The following is a 16,630-nucleotide window of genomic DNA, read 5'->3' as shown; positions in this document are numbered from 1 at the left end:
CCAATTGTGAGGGGGATGGGGTAAACCTCCAGGCGGGGTGGCTATGCAAGATGTCAGTGTAGTTGGCAAGTTCCGGGTAAAAAGTCTGGGTAAAAGTCTAGGCAGGGAATATAAACCAAAACAAAGATCGAGATTAGGCAAGAAAAAAGACATAAAAGAGAAGTAAAAAGCAGACTAATTCTTGGCACCAGTGAATGGCAGTCCTTACAGAAGAAAAATGAAGCTGAATTATAAAATTAGCAAAAACTAAACTTGGAGTAAGAAGATTATTTAATAAATACACTTAGGTACTTGCAGTAAAAATTTTCTACCTCTTAAAAATGTGATCAAGTAAGCTTAAGTTAAAGACATATTTTCCATAATCTAAAAACATCCTATTTACAAATTAAAACTTTTAAGGGAGAATATGTTTTGGCTTTTTTTTCATATTTCATTTTGAATTTTGCCACTATTTACTGTGTCTTAACTAAGCATTCATCTACCTCCCTTAAAAAAAAAAAAAACACAGTAAGGAGTGAGAGATGAGCAGAAACCATTTGTCTTCTATTAGAGACTATGAAGTGGACAAAGTATCAAATTCCTCAGCAGAGGAAGAGAAGATGGTTGATATATAAGGATTTCCCTTGTCACAACCCCCACACGACATTTTACCTCAAAAACAAATCACTGGCTGTAATAAAAGCAAGCAGGCTATGAATATAAACATTTAATAAATGCCTACTCCATGACTGAAAAAAGCCAGAAATAAATACCAAAAATACAAATTCTGCCTCCAGAGTGTTTAAAGAGAAGGAGGAAGGCAAAGCAGAAAAAGGATATGTGACATATACCTTGACCACATGGTATACTGAGTACAGCGGACACAAAACTGAGCAAATGGTCAGTTCCTCCTTTGTGGAAAAGCTCCATAGGGCAGGTAATGCTTCCTCCAGCTCTGAAAGGTTAGCAAGAGTTTAGAAGCAAGAAGGAAGGAATTCCAACCAGAAAGAACAGTAAGCAGAGACAAGAATGATCACTGAACCCAAAGAAGATGAAGTCTCCCAAGCATGACGGGTGAGGTGTAGAAGCAGCAAGAAGCCAACTGACCAAGAAGCCCCCTTCAGTGAGACAGGGCAACCCAGAATAGGCAAGGATACAGGGGGAAGGTGGAAGAAGGGGAAGAGAAATCTCATTTGGTCCTGTTTGAACACCCATCTGGAAAACAGTATCCAGGGAGTATATGGAGAAAATTCAGAGTTTGAGGAGTGCATTTGTGACACTGGTGTGTGTAGCAGAAGTCATGGGAATGGACAAGATCATCTAGCAAGAAATAAAGAGTGGGATTAAGAATAATTTGGAGATGAAGTAATGTAGATAGCATGTTGACTGTCCTTTTGATGATCCTGGGACAAAAGGAAGAGAGAGAATGGGTATGAGAGGGGGACAAAATGTCAAGGGAGAAGTATTTAATGAAATCTTACACGTTTATAGGTAAATCAAAGAGATCATTGGTGAAAATAGAGTAAGGGAACTAAGATGGAGCAATCTAAGGCTGAGAGAATTAGAGAAACAATTGTTTCAAGAAACTAAGGTAAGGGATCATCACTGGGTGCAATAACTATTAGGAGAAACAAAATACATTTTTTAATTAAAAAAAAAAAAGGAGTTTGAAGAGAGGGATACAGCCCAGTGGCGGAGCATACGTTTAGCATGCATGAGGTCCCGGGTTCAATCCCCAGTACCTCCATTAAAATTTTTTTAAAAAGAAACAAGACATCCCACGATGCCCCAAGACCCCTCATAAGTTGCAAGAAGGGAGAGATCCTTCTCCAGTGAAGGGTTCCAATCAGTTATCTTCTTCACCAAGTGACCGAACTTAGTATCAGAAAAAGTAGAATACTCCGACATTTGATGTTTCCAGCTGTGATAAGACAAGAAGTATACAGCATCCCCTATGCAATTTTCTTACCAAAAATATTTAACATGAATGTATTAAAACCTTTAGATTTAATTTCCAGCATATAAGAAATGCAAAGCATAGAATAACAAGTTAAATGACGCCATAAGGAAGCAATAAAAATCGACCAGAAGGTAAAGCGTTCTATAGGACAATTCGTATCATCTTTTCAACATGTCAATGTCATTTAAAAAGAGGAGAAAACTATTCCAGTTAGACTCAGCAGACACAATGTCCAAATGTCATCACTGACTGGATCTTGTTTTGAACAAATCAATTGTAATAAACATTTTGGGGAGATAATGGGAAACATTTGAATATGAACTGAGCATTAGATAATATTAAGGCACTACTGTTCATTTTGTTAAATATGATCATTGTATTACGTTTTGCATGAAAATGTTTTGTAGGAAAATTTGAGAGATGTAAACAGAGGTAGTTACTTATAAAACACCATAAAATCTATAATTTCAAGAGAAACGTGTCGGAAAATGTTAACAATTATTATAGACAATGGGTATAAGTATGAATTCTACTATTCTATGCTACCTTTCTATACATTTGAAAAATTTCAAAATAAAGGGAGGATGGTTCTCCAACAGGCAAAGGTATCTCTCCATCTCTCAGGCTAGAAGGAATGAGCTAAGAGTGAGCACAGATACCAGTAAGTGTCCGGCAAGGATGGAGAGCTTCCCATTGCAGAGATTCCTGCAGGACATCTAGTTCTGAAGTAGTTAATAGAGCAAGATAAAAAGATGAAAGAAAATGGAAGAGAAGGCTGTTTTGCAAAGTCACTGATAGAGCATACTGGTACAAAGAACCTGCAGTCTTGGCTCGTGTAAGTCGAGATGCCACTATTCTTTCTAATCTTCTCCAGGGTTCTGATCAAGAAGTTGCAAATAAAGTCAAAGCTGGACTGAGGAGCCTGATTCCTACATTGGAAAACACCAAAAACACCAGCAAAGCAATAGAAATGCTCCTTTAGAAACTGACCGCATAGGTGGAAACAGTTAAGAACAAGCTGGACTCTCCTCTTTCGTTTTCCCAGTGTGGAAAAGAAGGGCCAGGATCCACCTTCCCAGTAATGTGGGTGCTCTGTATATGTGTTTCTTCTTTGTATAAGGATCTATTTACAAAATGGTTTCTAAAAGTGGCCTTTAATAAAAAGCTCATTCCTTCTAGAATAAAGACAAAGTTGAGAGAGTTCAAAACTTCATATTTATTTGTGACATAAGGCAAGATTGATTTCTGGAGGTAAAGTGGTAAGAAAATTTGAGGGAAGTGGTAACATAATGCTGAGAAGGCAAAAGACCCAGTGCAATGTCCCAGCTCTGTCACTTACTTGGAAGGAGACTCTGAGGGGGGAAAAAAATCTCTTAACCTTGAGCCTCAGTTTCTACATTTATAAAGTGAAGAAAATATTTATATATATAGAACACGTCACATAGCTGCTATGAAGCTAAAAATGAGACTTAATAAAATAAACTTTTCTTAGGCATATGATATAATAATATGCAATATAAGCAGGCATGGTGATTGGTTTTAGAAATGTACAAGTTAATAAGACTTTTCAGGAGCTTACTGTGAGGGAGCAGGCAGACAAAAAAAGTTGTAACACATCAGGTTAAATTTAAGACAGATGTTTAAACTAATTATAATTGGAACCCTTTTTTTAATTTTTTTTTTCTTGCTATGTGAACCTAAAATTGCTCTAAAAATATATATAAAGTCTTTAAAAATCATGGATTACTTTTTTTTCCTTCTTTTTCATTTTTTGGGGGGTAAACAAAGTTTATTCTAGGAAGAGCAACTCACTGAGAGATAAAACCATTTTAAAATTTAAAAATATGTACTGTTCATTGTTTCGAACAGTTTAGAGCTTTAGCTTTTTAAAATTACATAATTATCAAAAGAATAAAGCCAATCACAAAATAACAATCAACAGAATGCAGTAATCCAATAATAAAGGTCAAATGTGCTTACATATATTTAATAAATCAATCATCTAAGTTATAAATAATAAGTAGTTCATTTTGTCCTTTTTTTTTTTTTTTTAAATTCGGAGCCCTTTAAACACAAGGAAATGGAAACTGTTTGGTCAGACACTTAAAGGGAAGAGAGAGGGGGGTGAACCAGGACCACACAGGAGACAGGGTGATCAATCAGCACTGAAAGTCAAGGGTTGGATTTCCCAGGACAAAGAAATAGAAGGTGCTGGCAGGAGAGTGGTCTAGGTAACATTCAGCAGGCCAGATGGTGAACATGATCTTACCAGGGTGCCTGGCTGGAGGTGGAAGTCAGTGAATCCATTCATTCATTCACTCAAAACTCAAAAGATATTTATTAAGCACCTAGTAAGAATCAAGCTTGGTTCTAGGTACTGGCAACAACAGTGAGTCAGACAAGCAACCTGTCCTCATAAAGTTTACTTTACATTTTACTATTATGCAAATAGTAAAAGAGAAAACAGATGTATTCAACATTCATTCAATATCTAACTACCTATTAAAACTCCAGGCACTGTCCTAGGCACTGGGAGCATAGCAATGAAGGAAACATAAAACCCCCTGCCCTCAGGGACCTCAGATTCTGACAGAAGACAAACATTAACAAGAAATCAGACTGTGGTTAAGTATTCAAAAGAAAGGGTGCACACGGTGAAGTCACAGTGACAGCAGGGTCAGCTGGCTCAGACTGGCTGGGCAATGAAAGTCTCTCTGAGAAGGCAACATCTGAGCTGAGACCTCAAGTGTTAGGAAGGGAACATTCATGTGATGATCTGGGGAAAGAGTCTTCCAGGCAGAATAAGCAGATACAAAGGTCCTGGGGTGAATACAAGCTTGGTGTGATTCAAGGATCAAACATAATAATCACCATGGCAAGAGAGTGAAGGAGATTCATCTGCTGTGAAATCAGAAATGAGACAGAGGTCAGATTATGTAGAGTCTTTCATAGCCCAAGGAGACTTTGGGTTTTATCAACTGATTAAACTCTAAACTTCCCACCTAAGTATAAAGGAAAGGCATTAGAGGGTTTGAAGGAAGGAACTGAGGCAATCTGATGTGACTACTAGGAGTAGAATAATTTTTAGAAGAGGAAAAATGGAGGCAGGAGACTAGGAGTAAAGAGAGTGGGTGAGGGAGCAAAGTCTTGAGCAGGTCTGGGAGGGAGAACAATGCCCCACTCCCTAAACGTCCACATCTGAATCCCAGGAACCTATGAATATGTTTCCTTACGTGGTAAAAGGGACTTTGCAGCTATTTGGATCTTGAGATAGGGAGATCATCCTGGATTCTCCAAGTGGGCCCAATGTCATCATGAGGGTCCTTATGAGAGGGAGCCAGGGAGGTCAGAGTCAGGAACAGAAGAAATAATGACTGAAGTAAGAGGCTAGAGTGATGCAGGAAGGGGGCCACATGTTCAAGAAGGCAGAAGCTGAAAAGGGAAGGAAACAGATTCTTTCCTAGAGCCTCCAGGAGGAATCCAGCCATGCTGGTACCTTGATTTTAGCCCAGTGAGACTTTTGGCCCCAGAATTCTAAGGTAATACATTTGTGTTGTTTTAAGCCACTAAGTTAGCGGTATTTTGTTCCAGCAGCAATAGAATATGAATACACAATGTCAAAAAAAAAAAAAAAAAAAAGGACAATAAGGAAGAAAGTCCAAGCGAGAAGGAATCAGAAGTGGGGGTGAAGACATTCATTTGAGTTTACAGCTTCAGAGGTGAGAGTCCACCCAGATGATAAACCCAAGGTCCTTGTCCACAAGTGTAATTTATTAAAGGAAGGTCAGGGTAAAGGCTGTTGGAACTGAAGAGGTCAAAGAATGTTGTGTCTAGGAGGCATTCATAAGGTTACGAAAGTAGACAAATCATGAGCACAGGTGAACGAACTAGAAGCAATCAAATGCCAGTGCCCTCAATGGAGGAGCAATAGTAACTAGCAATCAGCAGAGGATACCACTGAAAATGGACAGAAGATGTTAGAACTGTGCAGAATGAAACTCAAATAAGAATGGAGATTTGCAACCCAGTCCAAAAATGGGCAGAAGACCTAAATAGGCAATTCTCCACTGAAGACATACAAAGGGCCAATGGGCACATGAAAAAACGCTCAGTATCACTAATTATCAGAAAAATGCAAATCAAAACTAAAATGAGTTATCACCTCACACAGATCAGAATGGTCACTATTAGGAAGTCCACAAGTAATAAATGCTGGAAAGGGTTCGGAGAAACGGGAACCCCCTACATTGTTGGTAGGAATGTTGTTTTGTGCAGCCTTTATGGAAAACAGTGTGGAAATTCCTCAAAAGACTAAAAACAGACTTACTATATGATACAGCAATCCCATTCGTGGGCATATATCCAGAGGGAGCTTTAATTTGAAAAGATACATCCCAATGTTCATAGCAGTACTATTTACAATGGCCAAGACATGGAAATAACCTAAATGTCCATCAACAGATGATCGGATAAAGAAGTTATGTATATATGTATACAGTGGAATACTACTCAGCCACAAAAAATAAAATAATGCCATTTGCAGCAACACAGATGGACCTGGAGGTTGTCATTCTAAGTGAAGTAAGCCAGAAAGAGAAAGAAAAATACTGTCTGCTATCACTTATATATGGAATCTAAAAAAAGATTCAAATGAACTCATTTACAAAACAGAAACAGACTCACAGACATAGAAAACAAACTTATGGTTACCAGGGTGGGGGGAAAGGGTGGGAAGGGATAAATTGGGAGTTTGAGATTTGCAGAAAGGGTAATAACGTAAGGTCCCTGAGAAGGCAGAGGATATAGGAGCCAAAGTACAGTGTACAAGGAGTGATTAGTTTAAGAACCAGCTTCCTCTTCTGTTACCATAGGAGGGAAGGGGGTCGCAATGATCCTGGTACAGATGCTGTTTGCAGACTGGCTTCCATTTTGTGTATGAAATTAAAAAAAATAGGTCATCCAGCAAGAGTAGGGGTGGTGAGGGAGAAGTGGGAAATTTGTAAAGAGTAGAGGTTTAACATACTCAGCAAGAAGAGGAGAGGATTTCTGTATGGGACACAGCCTGCTGTGAGATTTCCTCCAGCATCAATCAGATGTAGGGGTTCAGGCACCAAGAAAGCAGATGGCTGATTTTCGCCTGGGCTGGGCATGACAAGGGACAGGTAAAAGGAAGTTTAGAGTTCAGGGCAAGAGTGTAACCAAAGTGATGATCGTTACATTAAGCTGATAAGACAGAGGATGGAAACCGGAAGGAGTTGATGAGAAATTGATGGCTCAGTGGACTGAAGGAGAACAGTGAGCAGCTTGAAAACAGAGGGGAGGGCTGGCTAATTCAATCTAGCTACTTCCAATAGTCACTTGGGAGGTAGCACAGTTTCAATTAACAACAGAATCCAGGATGTGAGTGTGTACAAGGGTGGCTGGGGTAAAGGGGAGGAAAAGATTATTGCTGTTTTGAAGGTCAAAGTGTAGTTATCCTTATAAGACCATAAAAGTCCCCTGAGATAGCAGGAGCCAAAGGGCTAGAGAGGGAGGCACTGAGCCAGGTGGTAAATTCTCCAATGACTGAAGAATGCCAGGTGGCTAGAAGATAACAGCATCAACGACAACCCTTCAATTCCAGGCAGATAAAAATTTAACCAATCAAAAAGTATTGGGGGAGGGTTTAGCTCAAGTGGCAGACCACATGCTTAGAATGCATGAGGTTCTGGGTTCAATCCCAAATACCTCCTCTAAAAATAAATAAACCTAATTACCTCCCCCAACCAAGAAAAACAAAACAAAACAAAACAAAACAAAGAACTGTCATAAATGATTAAAGTTGGTAAGAGCTCCAGCTCTAGAGTAAGCAGATTTGGGCCAAATTCGGGGCCTTTTCCCTTACTAGCTATGTGACTGTGTGACTCTGAATGCATCGCTTAACCTCTCTGAATCTGTTTCATCATCTGGGAGGACCTGCGGCCCCACTTTTATTTTTCCTGCCCTTATTTCCAGTTGTCTCATTTCCCCACTTGTTTTAGATTTTATCCTATTTCTGTGTTTCTGTAAATGTTGAAACAAAGCCTCACAGAAATAAAATAAAAGCCAGTAGAAAAATCTGCATCGATTCCTTACCTCTTTCTCATCACTTTCTCCAGACTGCTAAAAAGTCTCCTAGTAGGAGTAAGTTGACAGGAATGGTGCACAGGAAACAACACTGCAAGCCTGAGGCTGCTGGGTTTACAAGGCCTGCAGTCCAGCTAAGCCCTTGGCTGGAATCTGGAACTTGGATTTTGGGGAGAGTTACCATCACCCTAACTGATAAAAGTGGTCAAACCATTTGTACAAATGATGTGTTTTATGCTGAAGGTCTGCCTACCTTCTGTGAGTCTGGAATTTTGGTATTCACTGGGCCTACATGATCAGCCCCCAGTAAAAACCCCTGGGCAATGAGTCTCCAATGAGCCTCTCAGACGGCATGTCACACGTGTTGTCACAACGCACTGCTGGGGGGATAAAGTTGACTCCCCAGGGAGAGGACACTGGGGGCTTCTCCTGGACTTCTCCCTCTTTCCTTTACCCATTGCCAATTCTGCTTTGCATCCTTTTGCTGTAATAAATCTTAGCCATGAGTATGGCAGGAGGCTGAGTCCTGTGAGTCCTCCAAGTGACTTATCGAACCTGGGGTTCTGGGAAGCCCTCAGCACACATGAGGTTTTGTCTTAGCTGGAAATCTTTATTAATCAGCATTGCCAATAGCATCATCATTTTACTGTTAAACGTTAATACGTCCTTGTCTTTATAGGTTTTAAATACAAGTTCATTGTTTCCTACGTCAACTCTTCAGGAAAGGGCATGAGGAAAAGCCACACAAATAGTACAGCTCTTCCTCAAAATGCTTAAAATATATTCCTTTTTTGGCATCCTGAGCACTGTGATTTAGAACATGAACTCCCCAGGTCGGAATCCTGGCCTAACGTGTTATCTTTGGACAAGTTAGTACGTCTGGCCTCAGCTTCTTCACCTGTAAAATTAAAATAATAATAGTATCTATCTCCAAGGGAGTTGTAAAGATTAAATGAGTTCATCTATAAAGGACTTAGAGCAATACACGACATGAAAGAGCTAAACTTGTATTATAATTATTACCTCACCTTCAAACTCCAGATATTTATATTCTTCTATGGTCTGAATTGAATTAATAGTATTACCTCTATATATTGTCTGTTAATTTATCTAAAATATAAGACTCATTTTTTGAAAATTTAAGCTATAAATTATAAAAGCTAAATTACAAAAGACAGAAATGTTTGGGTCTCAAAAGAACAGAATTGAAATTAAATCTTGGGAATAAATTATTTTAACATAAAAGCTTCTTTGAAAACAAGAACACAAGGATGAAATCAAAGACAAAAATTGTCACTTGGTTATTCAAGTAGTCTTTCTGAGAAGGACCCAAGTGTAGTCTCATCTCCCAAACATTCCAAAGAGTAGAGACAGCCAAAAAGGTGGAGCTGTAGCAAGAACAACTGTAATGAAGGAAGATGAAGACCATGTAAGATAACCCAGAGTCCTTAGTGTAAAAGGTAACTATTTTCCTCTGCATATAACCATTTTTATGTTCAGCTTACTAATATCCATTTTACAAGACAGCCTATTGCTACCCCTCACCACACATATATTTTTAAAGTGTCTGGTGTGTTATGACTGATTTATAAAGTGTGCACTACAAGACTTAATTGGTTCAGTAGTCTTCCAGGTTCGAATCCCACAGTTCATCTAAATCTGCATTCTTAGAAAATAAAGAAGGATCCAGATGGAGACAGGTCATCAACCAGCCTGTCTCACTCCCAGCGTGATTAAAGAAAAGCTTCTAAGTGACCAGCGAGAAACCAGAAAATGAGATAAAAAATGAACTGCATCAAAGGTTCTCAAATTCTAGATTATCAGTTATTCAGGACAGAAGAACAATGACAGGTACTAAGTCAGAGTAATAAATAATCCATTGCTAACTTCTATTATGTAAGTGCCTGGAACTTTGACCTCAAACCTGCCAGAATTAGAGCTGTTGGTGACAGGAAACCCTGTATTTTGTTTGAGCTGCACTCTGCATGGCTGATTTCTTCTATCTAGATGGCTGAGACCATCATTGGGAGGAAGGCTTGTGTAGGTAACAGATCACTGGCAAGAATTAGGAGAATACTGAATTCTGGGCTAAGAAGGGGACCTCTGGAGGTTCGATGCACATGGCAAGTTAATGTTGGGCATTCCTCTGAAAATAAGCTAAAATAAATAAATTCATTTTACCTCTCCATTTACATACTCTCCAAGAAAACATTATGCCAAATGAAATACCTCTTTTCTACAACAGAAGTCAAATTTTGAAAGAACTTTGAATAGTGAATACATTAAACTCACCATTGCAAAAGTACTGACAGTTGGTTTCTTTTCTTTCTTTTCATCTTTTTTACTGAAAAACATAGCAATAGAATTAAACAAAACTTTAAAAACTATATAACCCTTTAATCACCCAATTAACATAGAGCCTATATTTAATAACTTATAAATTATATTTATAATTTAATAACAGGACAAAGACATGTCTACAATATATTATTCATTTAAAAAACAGATTATTAATATGATCCCATTTAGGAAGTTTAAGTATGTTTACATATATCTTAAAAATCTATACATGTGGATATCACTGGGTATTGAGATTTTTATCAAAATGTTTTCTTCCCTGTGCCTCTGGTATTTGCTCATTTTCTATGTTGAATACATACACACAACTTTTGCAATTAGAAAAAAATACTAAAAAAAGAGAGCTTCCTGTTTCTACTCTAATTAGAAAATCATTCATGCTCTCCAGAGCTGATCCCCTACTTATCATCTGAGTAATTCTAGCAGCAGATAGATATTCTATCTATTTATCCATCTAACTATTATCCTTAATCTTTCCCATTACTTATGGAGAGTAGTGGGAATCGGATGCAAGACATAAATTACTCTAAGAAAGAAAGGTAATTAAATCACTTTCTATGAGCAAATCTGATTCTGAAAAGATGTTTGGAGCCCTAAATGGACCATTATGGCAATAATGCAACCTAGAAAAACTACCCTCAAAAAATATGGTGTGTAAACTGCAAAAAGCTGTCCCCAGGCATAGAAAGGTCAACTATTATTTTGAACCCAGAATCAAATGAATCTAACTCTGTAACTAGTTGTCCACTCTATGTAACTGCCACCTAGCATATGAAAGCAAACCAACCAAACCTAGCCTCTGTATCTATATTTTCACATTTACAACAACAACAACAAAAAAAGACTATTTCAGGGAAGAATCATATTATTTTTACAGATTTTCAAGTTCAAAAACTAAATTCATCCTTTGTCTTTGTTCTTTAGGCTAAGCAAGGTCAAAGAGTTGAAGCGACTTCTAAAGAAAAAAAATTCAGAGTTTACTCCATATTTGGCTTTGGAGTGATGTTAGACGGACATAAAAACACACAAAATACACAAACATAACCCTTCAGATTTGGTCCCACCCTATTTCCAGTAAAGGCATAGTTTCAGTATCCCTGGAATCAGGATGAGAGGAAAAAAATAGCCATGCATAATTGAGTTTTAGCGCTAAGCTTTTTATTTATTTTTTCGTTTTGTAAAACTGTAGCTACTGTGGAGAATTTATAACGTTTCAGATGCTAGCTAAGTAAACATTTCCCATACAGGACTTCATTTAACCTTATATTAATCTCTGTGAGGCAGACACATTTTTGTCCTTTATCTTTAAAGACAAAAGAACTGCAGGTAAGAAGACAACTAATTTGTCCAAGGTCACACAGCTAGAACAAAGTCAAAACTGAAACTGAAAAGTCTAACTCTTAAACACCAGGCTATCTGGTGTAACCTCAAACTTCTGAGGCATTGCGTTGCCTGGAAATGCACTTCCATGCTGACTCTCACCCCTGCTACGTGACACATTTATCCCCATCAGCTCCGAGTGCTGACAAGTGGCAGGTAGCTTAACAAACCTTATTTTAACAGGGAATCTTGACAAACACAAATATGCCAAATTGTACTATCTTCCAAGCATTATACCTATTAGCAAAGCCACATGCTCCTTTATGATTTCAAATGAGAATATATAGTTTAAAAACAACTCATAGGAAAAAGAAATAAGGTTAGTGTTCGTGGTTACTAGTGATGGGGGAGGAAGCGGTGTGGGAGCAGTTGGTCCAAAGGTACACACTTCCGGTTATAAGATAAAAAGTGCTAGGGATATAATGTACAGCAAGATGACTACACTTAATATTGCTATATGATATAGATGAAAGTTGTCAAGAGAGGAGATCCTAAGAGTTCTTATCTCAAGAAGAAAATTTTTTTCTTTTGCCTTTTTATCTATATGAGACAACGGATGTTAGCTAAACTTCTTGGGGTAATATTTCACAATATTTGAAGTCAAGCCATTATACCACACATTTTAAAATTACACAGTGTTGTAGGTCAATTATATCTCAATAAAACTGGAAAAATATATAGTTTTATTGAAAACAGTAATTTTTATAAAAATCAGTAATGGTGAGTAGTTTAGTAAGAGCTACTTGAGTAAAAAAAATAATTTCTAGTTTGAAAAAGAAGTCTGTAGGCCATGATAAGAATCAACAATGAAAATGAAGGTATACACAAACTTGAATAAATTCTTTTCTTTTATTTTTTCAAAATACAGACTCTTATTTTCTGAAGAATAACTATAAGTAAAAGTCCCACAAATATTTATTGAACACCATTTTTTAAAATGGAGATATGGGGATTGAACCCAACAATAGATTCACTTAAGAACCCAAGTGGGAATTTCAACTTTCCCCAGTGGAAGGGTTTTTTTTGCTGAACTATTTGAAAGTAAGCTGCAGACATCATGGCACTTCACAGGTTTCCTATAATCATCACATGTAAGAAAATCAACAGCGATTTTGATATCTAATATTCAAGGCACATTCAGAATTTCCAAGAATGTTTTCTGTAAGTTTTTCCTTTTTGGAACTGTGATGTAATTAAGCTTTACACATTACATTTGGTAGCGTTGTCTCTTAAGTCTCTGTTTTAAATCTAGAAGTCCTTCTGCACCGCCCTCTCCACCCCACCAAACATTGACATTTTTATAGGAACAACAGATGTCTTATAGAATGTCCTACATCTTGGAAATATCTGTTTCAGACTGAGTCCAAACCGAGATGTGCAGTAAGTATGAAATACACAGATTTGAGGACTTAGTATGGAAAAGAGAATGTAAACTATTTCATTGATAATTCTGACTACATGTAGAAATGATAATATTTTGGATATACTTGGATCCTTAAAATAAATTTTCAAAATTCATTTCACCTGTTTCTTTTAACTTTTTAAATATTGCTATTAGAAAACTAATAATTACAAATGTGGCTCACATTATATTTCTATTGGACAGCATTAGTCTGGAAGCTTGACTGGATTCACTGAATGATTTTGCAAACATACTTCTTAAGTGGTGTCCTGTCACTAACACAGTCTAGTCCACCATGAGCAATGCCAGGACTGATCATTTGGTTAAGATTGCTCCACTGGAAATCTCTCCACTAGAAAACCACACTGTCCTTTTTCACATTAGTAACAATTCTGGATAATTGAGAAAGCAAGATCTGACATTAAGTGTGCTCACTGCTACTGTCTCTTTCAGCGGACAGAAACTGAACTATTAAGAAAAAATCATGAAACCACATTGAAGTTTCTAATTCAAATTTAACCTTGTTTTTAAAAAAGTTATTTAATTAATGTCCACATTTATATTTTTCTCTCACATTGAAAAGCTTGGTTTCTAATAATAGTAATATTTTACTAATCTGTTTTATCTTACAATTTACATTACAATTTATTGCTATCAAAGACCTTCTTGAGCGAAGTTTAAAATTTCCTGTACAGACACTGCACTGTGATCAAAATTTACTTAAGATCATTATTTCCCCTATGTGGTGACAGTACCAATTCTATATGCAATCAGTATAATTTCACACCACTCTAGTAACTTCTTTGGTAGTACAATCTTCTCACAATTTCTTCTCCAAGGATCAGATACTCATTGCCTTAAAAAAAAATGAATGCCTAAATATAGTTGTGGCTTTCTGTCCCATCTGTCATGCCACAAACATGCAAAGTTTATGTGACTGTTTTTCCAGAAGCAACAGACTGGACCACAAAGCTGGGCACAAGCTGCATATGCTTCAGGCTCGTGAGCGATCAACGTCACTTGTAAAAGAGAAGGAAATAAAACAGAAAAGGATGTGAGCATTGGCCTGTGCGAGGCCAAAAAACCGAGACAGCAGCTCACCAAGAAAACGCTGTGCTCAACTCAGCCAGCCAACTTATGCAACTGCTGGCATTTAATATAAAAAATCATCATCATCAAACTCATCATTTATTGCAGAGCTGAAGGCTAGACACAAATCGCCCAAATCTCTCAGGTCATGTAAAGTCTCAAAGAGAAACCAACTGGCTACCTTTTTTTGTCTCTTTTCAAAAAGTTCTTCTTCCTTGCCCTTACATTGTGCTCTTCTTCAAGATCCATCGCGACCTGAGGAGAAACCACAGCCGGTTAGCCAAATGCAAGATCCGCAGTAGACGAAGGTGAGACGGAGCTTGCCTCCCGCGCGGGGAGCCGTCGGGCGGTGCGCTCGCCCTGATGCTCTAGCGGCTCCGAGCAGCGATGGCGCCGCAGGGACTGGCGCGGCACGGACTGCCTCCGCGCGCGGCATCGACTGCCTCCGCGCGCGGCATCCAGCCTCCTCACGCGAGCTGAGCCGCAGCGCGCCGGCGCGTCCCGGACTTTGCGCGCAGCGAGCACGGCTCTGCCTGCGGGCTCCCTCCGCCCGCGGGCTCAGAGCCCGGCTTCCCGCGGCGCGCTGGCTCTCGGAGCTCGGGGCAGCTTACTTTAGGACGCGTGGCTAACGCCGCAAACTAGGTACTGGGCTGCCCCAGGTGCTCCCCGACTCAGAATAAGTCTCACCCCATTTGTCCCCTGGGGCTTGCCGATTGGAATCCCCTCTACTCCCCTCCGACGCCCTCCTCTCACAGGAACCAAGCTGAGGAAACTGGAGAGCCCACCTTTCCTGTGACGCGTCCCCATCAGGTGCCCAGCTTCTCGAGCGCCTACCTCGGGCTTTTCCTCGGAACGTCCCCAAAGACGTGGATTTTGGAAGAAGAGGTTCAGACTCTAGTGGAAAGACCCAGAAGATGCAAACAGCCGCCTCGGCTCCTCAGAGTCTGGATGAGCCGCAGCTCGAATGCGCCCGGGCTTCCCGTGACGAAGGGAGAGAGGAGCAAGTACGCAGCCCCCGCCCTCGTGCTCCTCTGCCCAGCCAATCAGCCTGACTACTCGGGATTGCTCCCGGCCCGCTAGATTAAATGCTGACCTCACGATTGGTTACGAAACAGGTTGGAATCACCGGAGGAATGTCCTTGCTGTTCTCCCTCAGCGATAGGATGAGAGAAGAACCTTTTCTCAGCTGAATCATCAGGGATATTTATAGTTAAGTCATGCCTGGACAAGACCACAGAAGTCTCCACATCCACACAAGTATGTATGTATAGATATAAATGGGGATATACACTTCATTCCTTGCGTTTCGAGTAGATAAGGGAAATTTTCTTTGCTATCGCATCCAGTATATTTAATAAAACATCCTCCGAACTTGCCCATCCACAGTTAAAACGCATTAAACCTCCCTCCCTAGCAGCACCCTTAAAAAGGCCAGGTGTAATTTTTCTGCAAGTCTTTTCTTCAGTATGTTTGACAGTTTCTGAGGTGTAGCTGTTCATCTTTTATTTCAAGATAAATGGAAGGAAATAAATAGGAGGTTTTTCATTTGAACATGTAAGTCAAAACGGACATTTCAAGGTAGAAATGTATTTAAAAGAATGTAGTATTTTCAAATTTTAGCCATCAGGTTAATGCCCATGTTTTTCCCCAAGATATTTAAAAACGCCTACATTTTAGTTCGGATTAGTAAAGTATCTTGTATTGTAGCATATTACTTTAGTTGTAATTTAATTCCATATTTCATGTTACTATTTTCAATTCTTTCTGGTCCTCTGTTTTCCTCAAGTTGAAAAGTAAGTGCAATCTTCATAAATCAAATTCATAAAGCAGTGTTAACCCACATCAGAGCTTTTCATACTCATCAGCCTAGGGGAAATGGATATTTTTGTAATCTTTTGTCTGCATTCTCCAACTTAACAAGAGTTACCTCTCAGCTCATTGGTAAAGTTTAAAAGAAGAAAACTCCTTTATTTTTTGCTGCATAACATATTTTCCCTACTTTCTCTAAATAACTTACTTCAAAGCCATAATTTTCTTTCCATACTATATTCCAAACTTTACTTGCCTTGATTTTTTTTTTCTTAGCCATACAAGCAAGTTTCTTTCTTTACATACTGTTAGTTAGGCTTTCTAATAGGCAACTCATTTTCTCTGTGTTCTAATTGGATATGCCTTTGTACAACATGGTTTAACTGTTTAAAGACTTGAACACCAACCCTGTGATCCACCTGGGGCAAATGTATAACACTTTCCTCTGTCACATGCGTTTTTATTCTGATACGTGCCTCTGCTTTTTGTTTCTACTTTTGTTTTACCTTGCTTTACTTCACGTGGTCTTGTTATGTATTTTACATATC

The 16,630-nt window shown here is 38.7% G+C and overlaps 1 protein-coding gene across 1 annotated transcript in view; it reads right to left on the bottom strand.

Moving 5' to 3' along the window:
- ABCB1 (ATP binding cassette subfamily B member 1) overlaps positions 1–15,269 on the bottom strand; it is a 93,264-nt gene extending 77,995 nt beyond the window's left edge. Inside the window, exons 1-3 of the mRNA XM_031454831.2 lie at positions 15,108–15,269; positions 14,455–14,528; positions 10,337–10,388 (exon numbers count right to left, since the gene is read on the bottom strand). Of these exons, the coding sequence (XP_031310691.1) occupies positions 10,337–10,388; positions 14,455–14,522 (120 nt within the window). The 5' untranslated portion in view covers positions 14,523–14,528; positions 15,108–15,269. The remainder of the gene's footprint in view (positions 1–10,336; positions 10,389–14,454; positions 14,529–15,107) is intronic.
- Between the last annotated feature and the right edge of the window lie 1,361 nt (positions 15,270–16,630).

Source organism: Camelus dromedarius, chromosome 7, assembly GCF_036321535.1.
Source record: "Camelus dromedarius isolate mCamDro1 chromosome 7, mCamDro1.pat, whole genome shotgun sequence".
Taxonomy (NCBI): domain Eukaryota; kingdom Metazoa; phylum Chordata; class Mammalia; order Artiodactyla; family Camelidae; genus Camelus; species Camelus dromedarius.
Note: the sequence above shows the minus strand (reverse complement) of the source record. Positions and strands in the feature narration are given on the sequence as shown.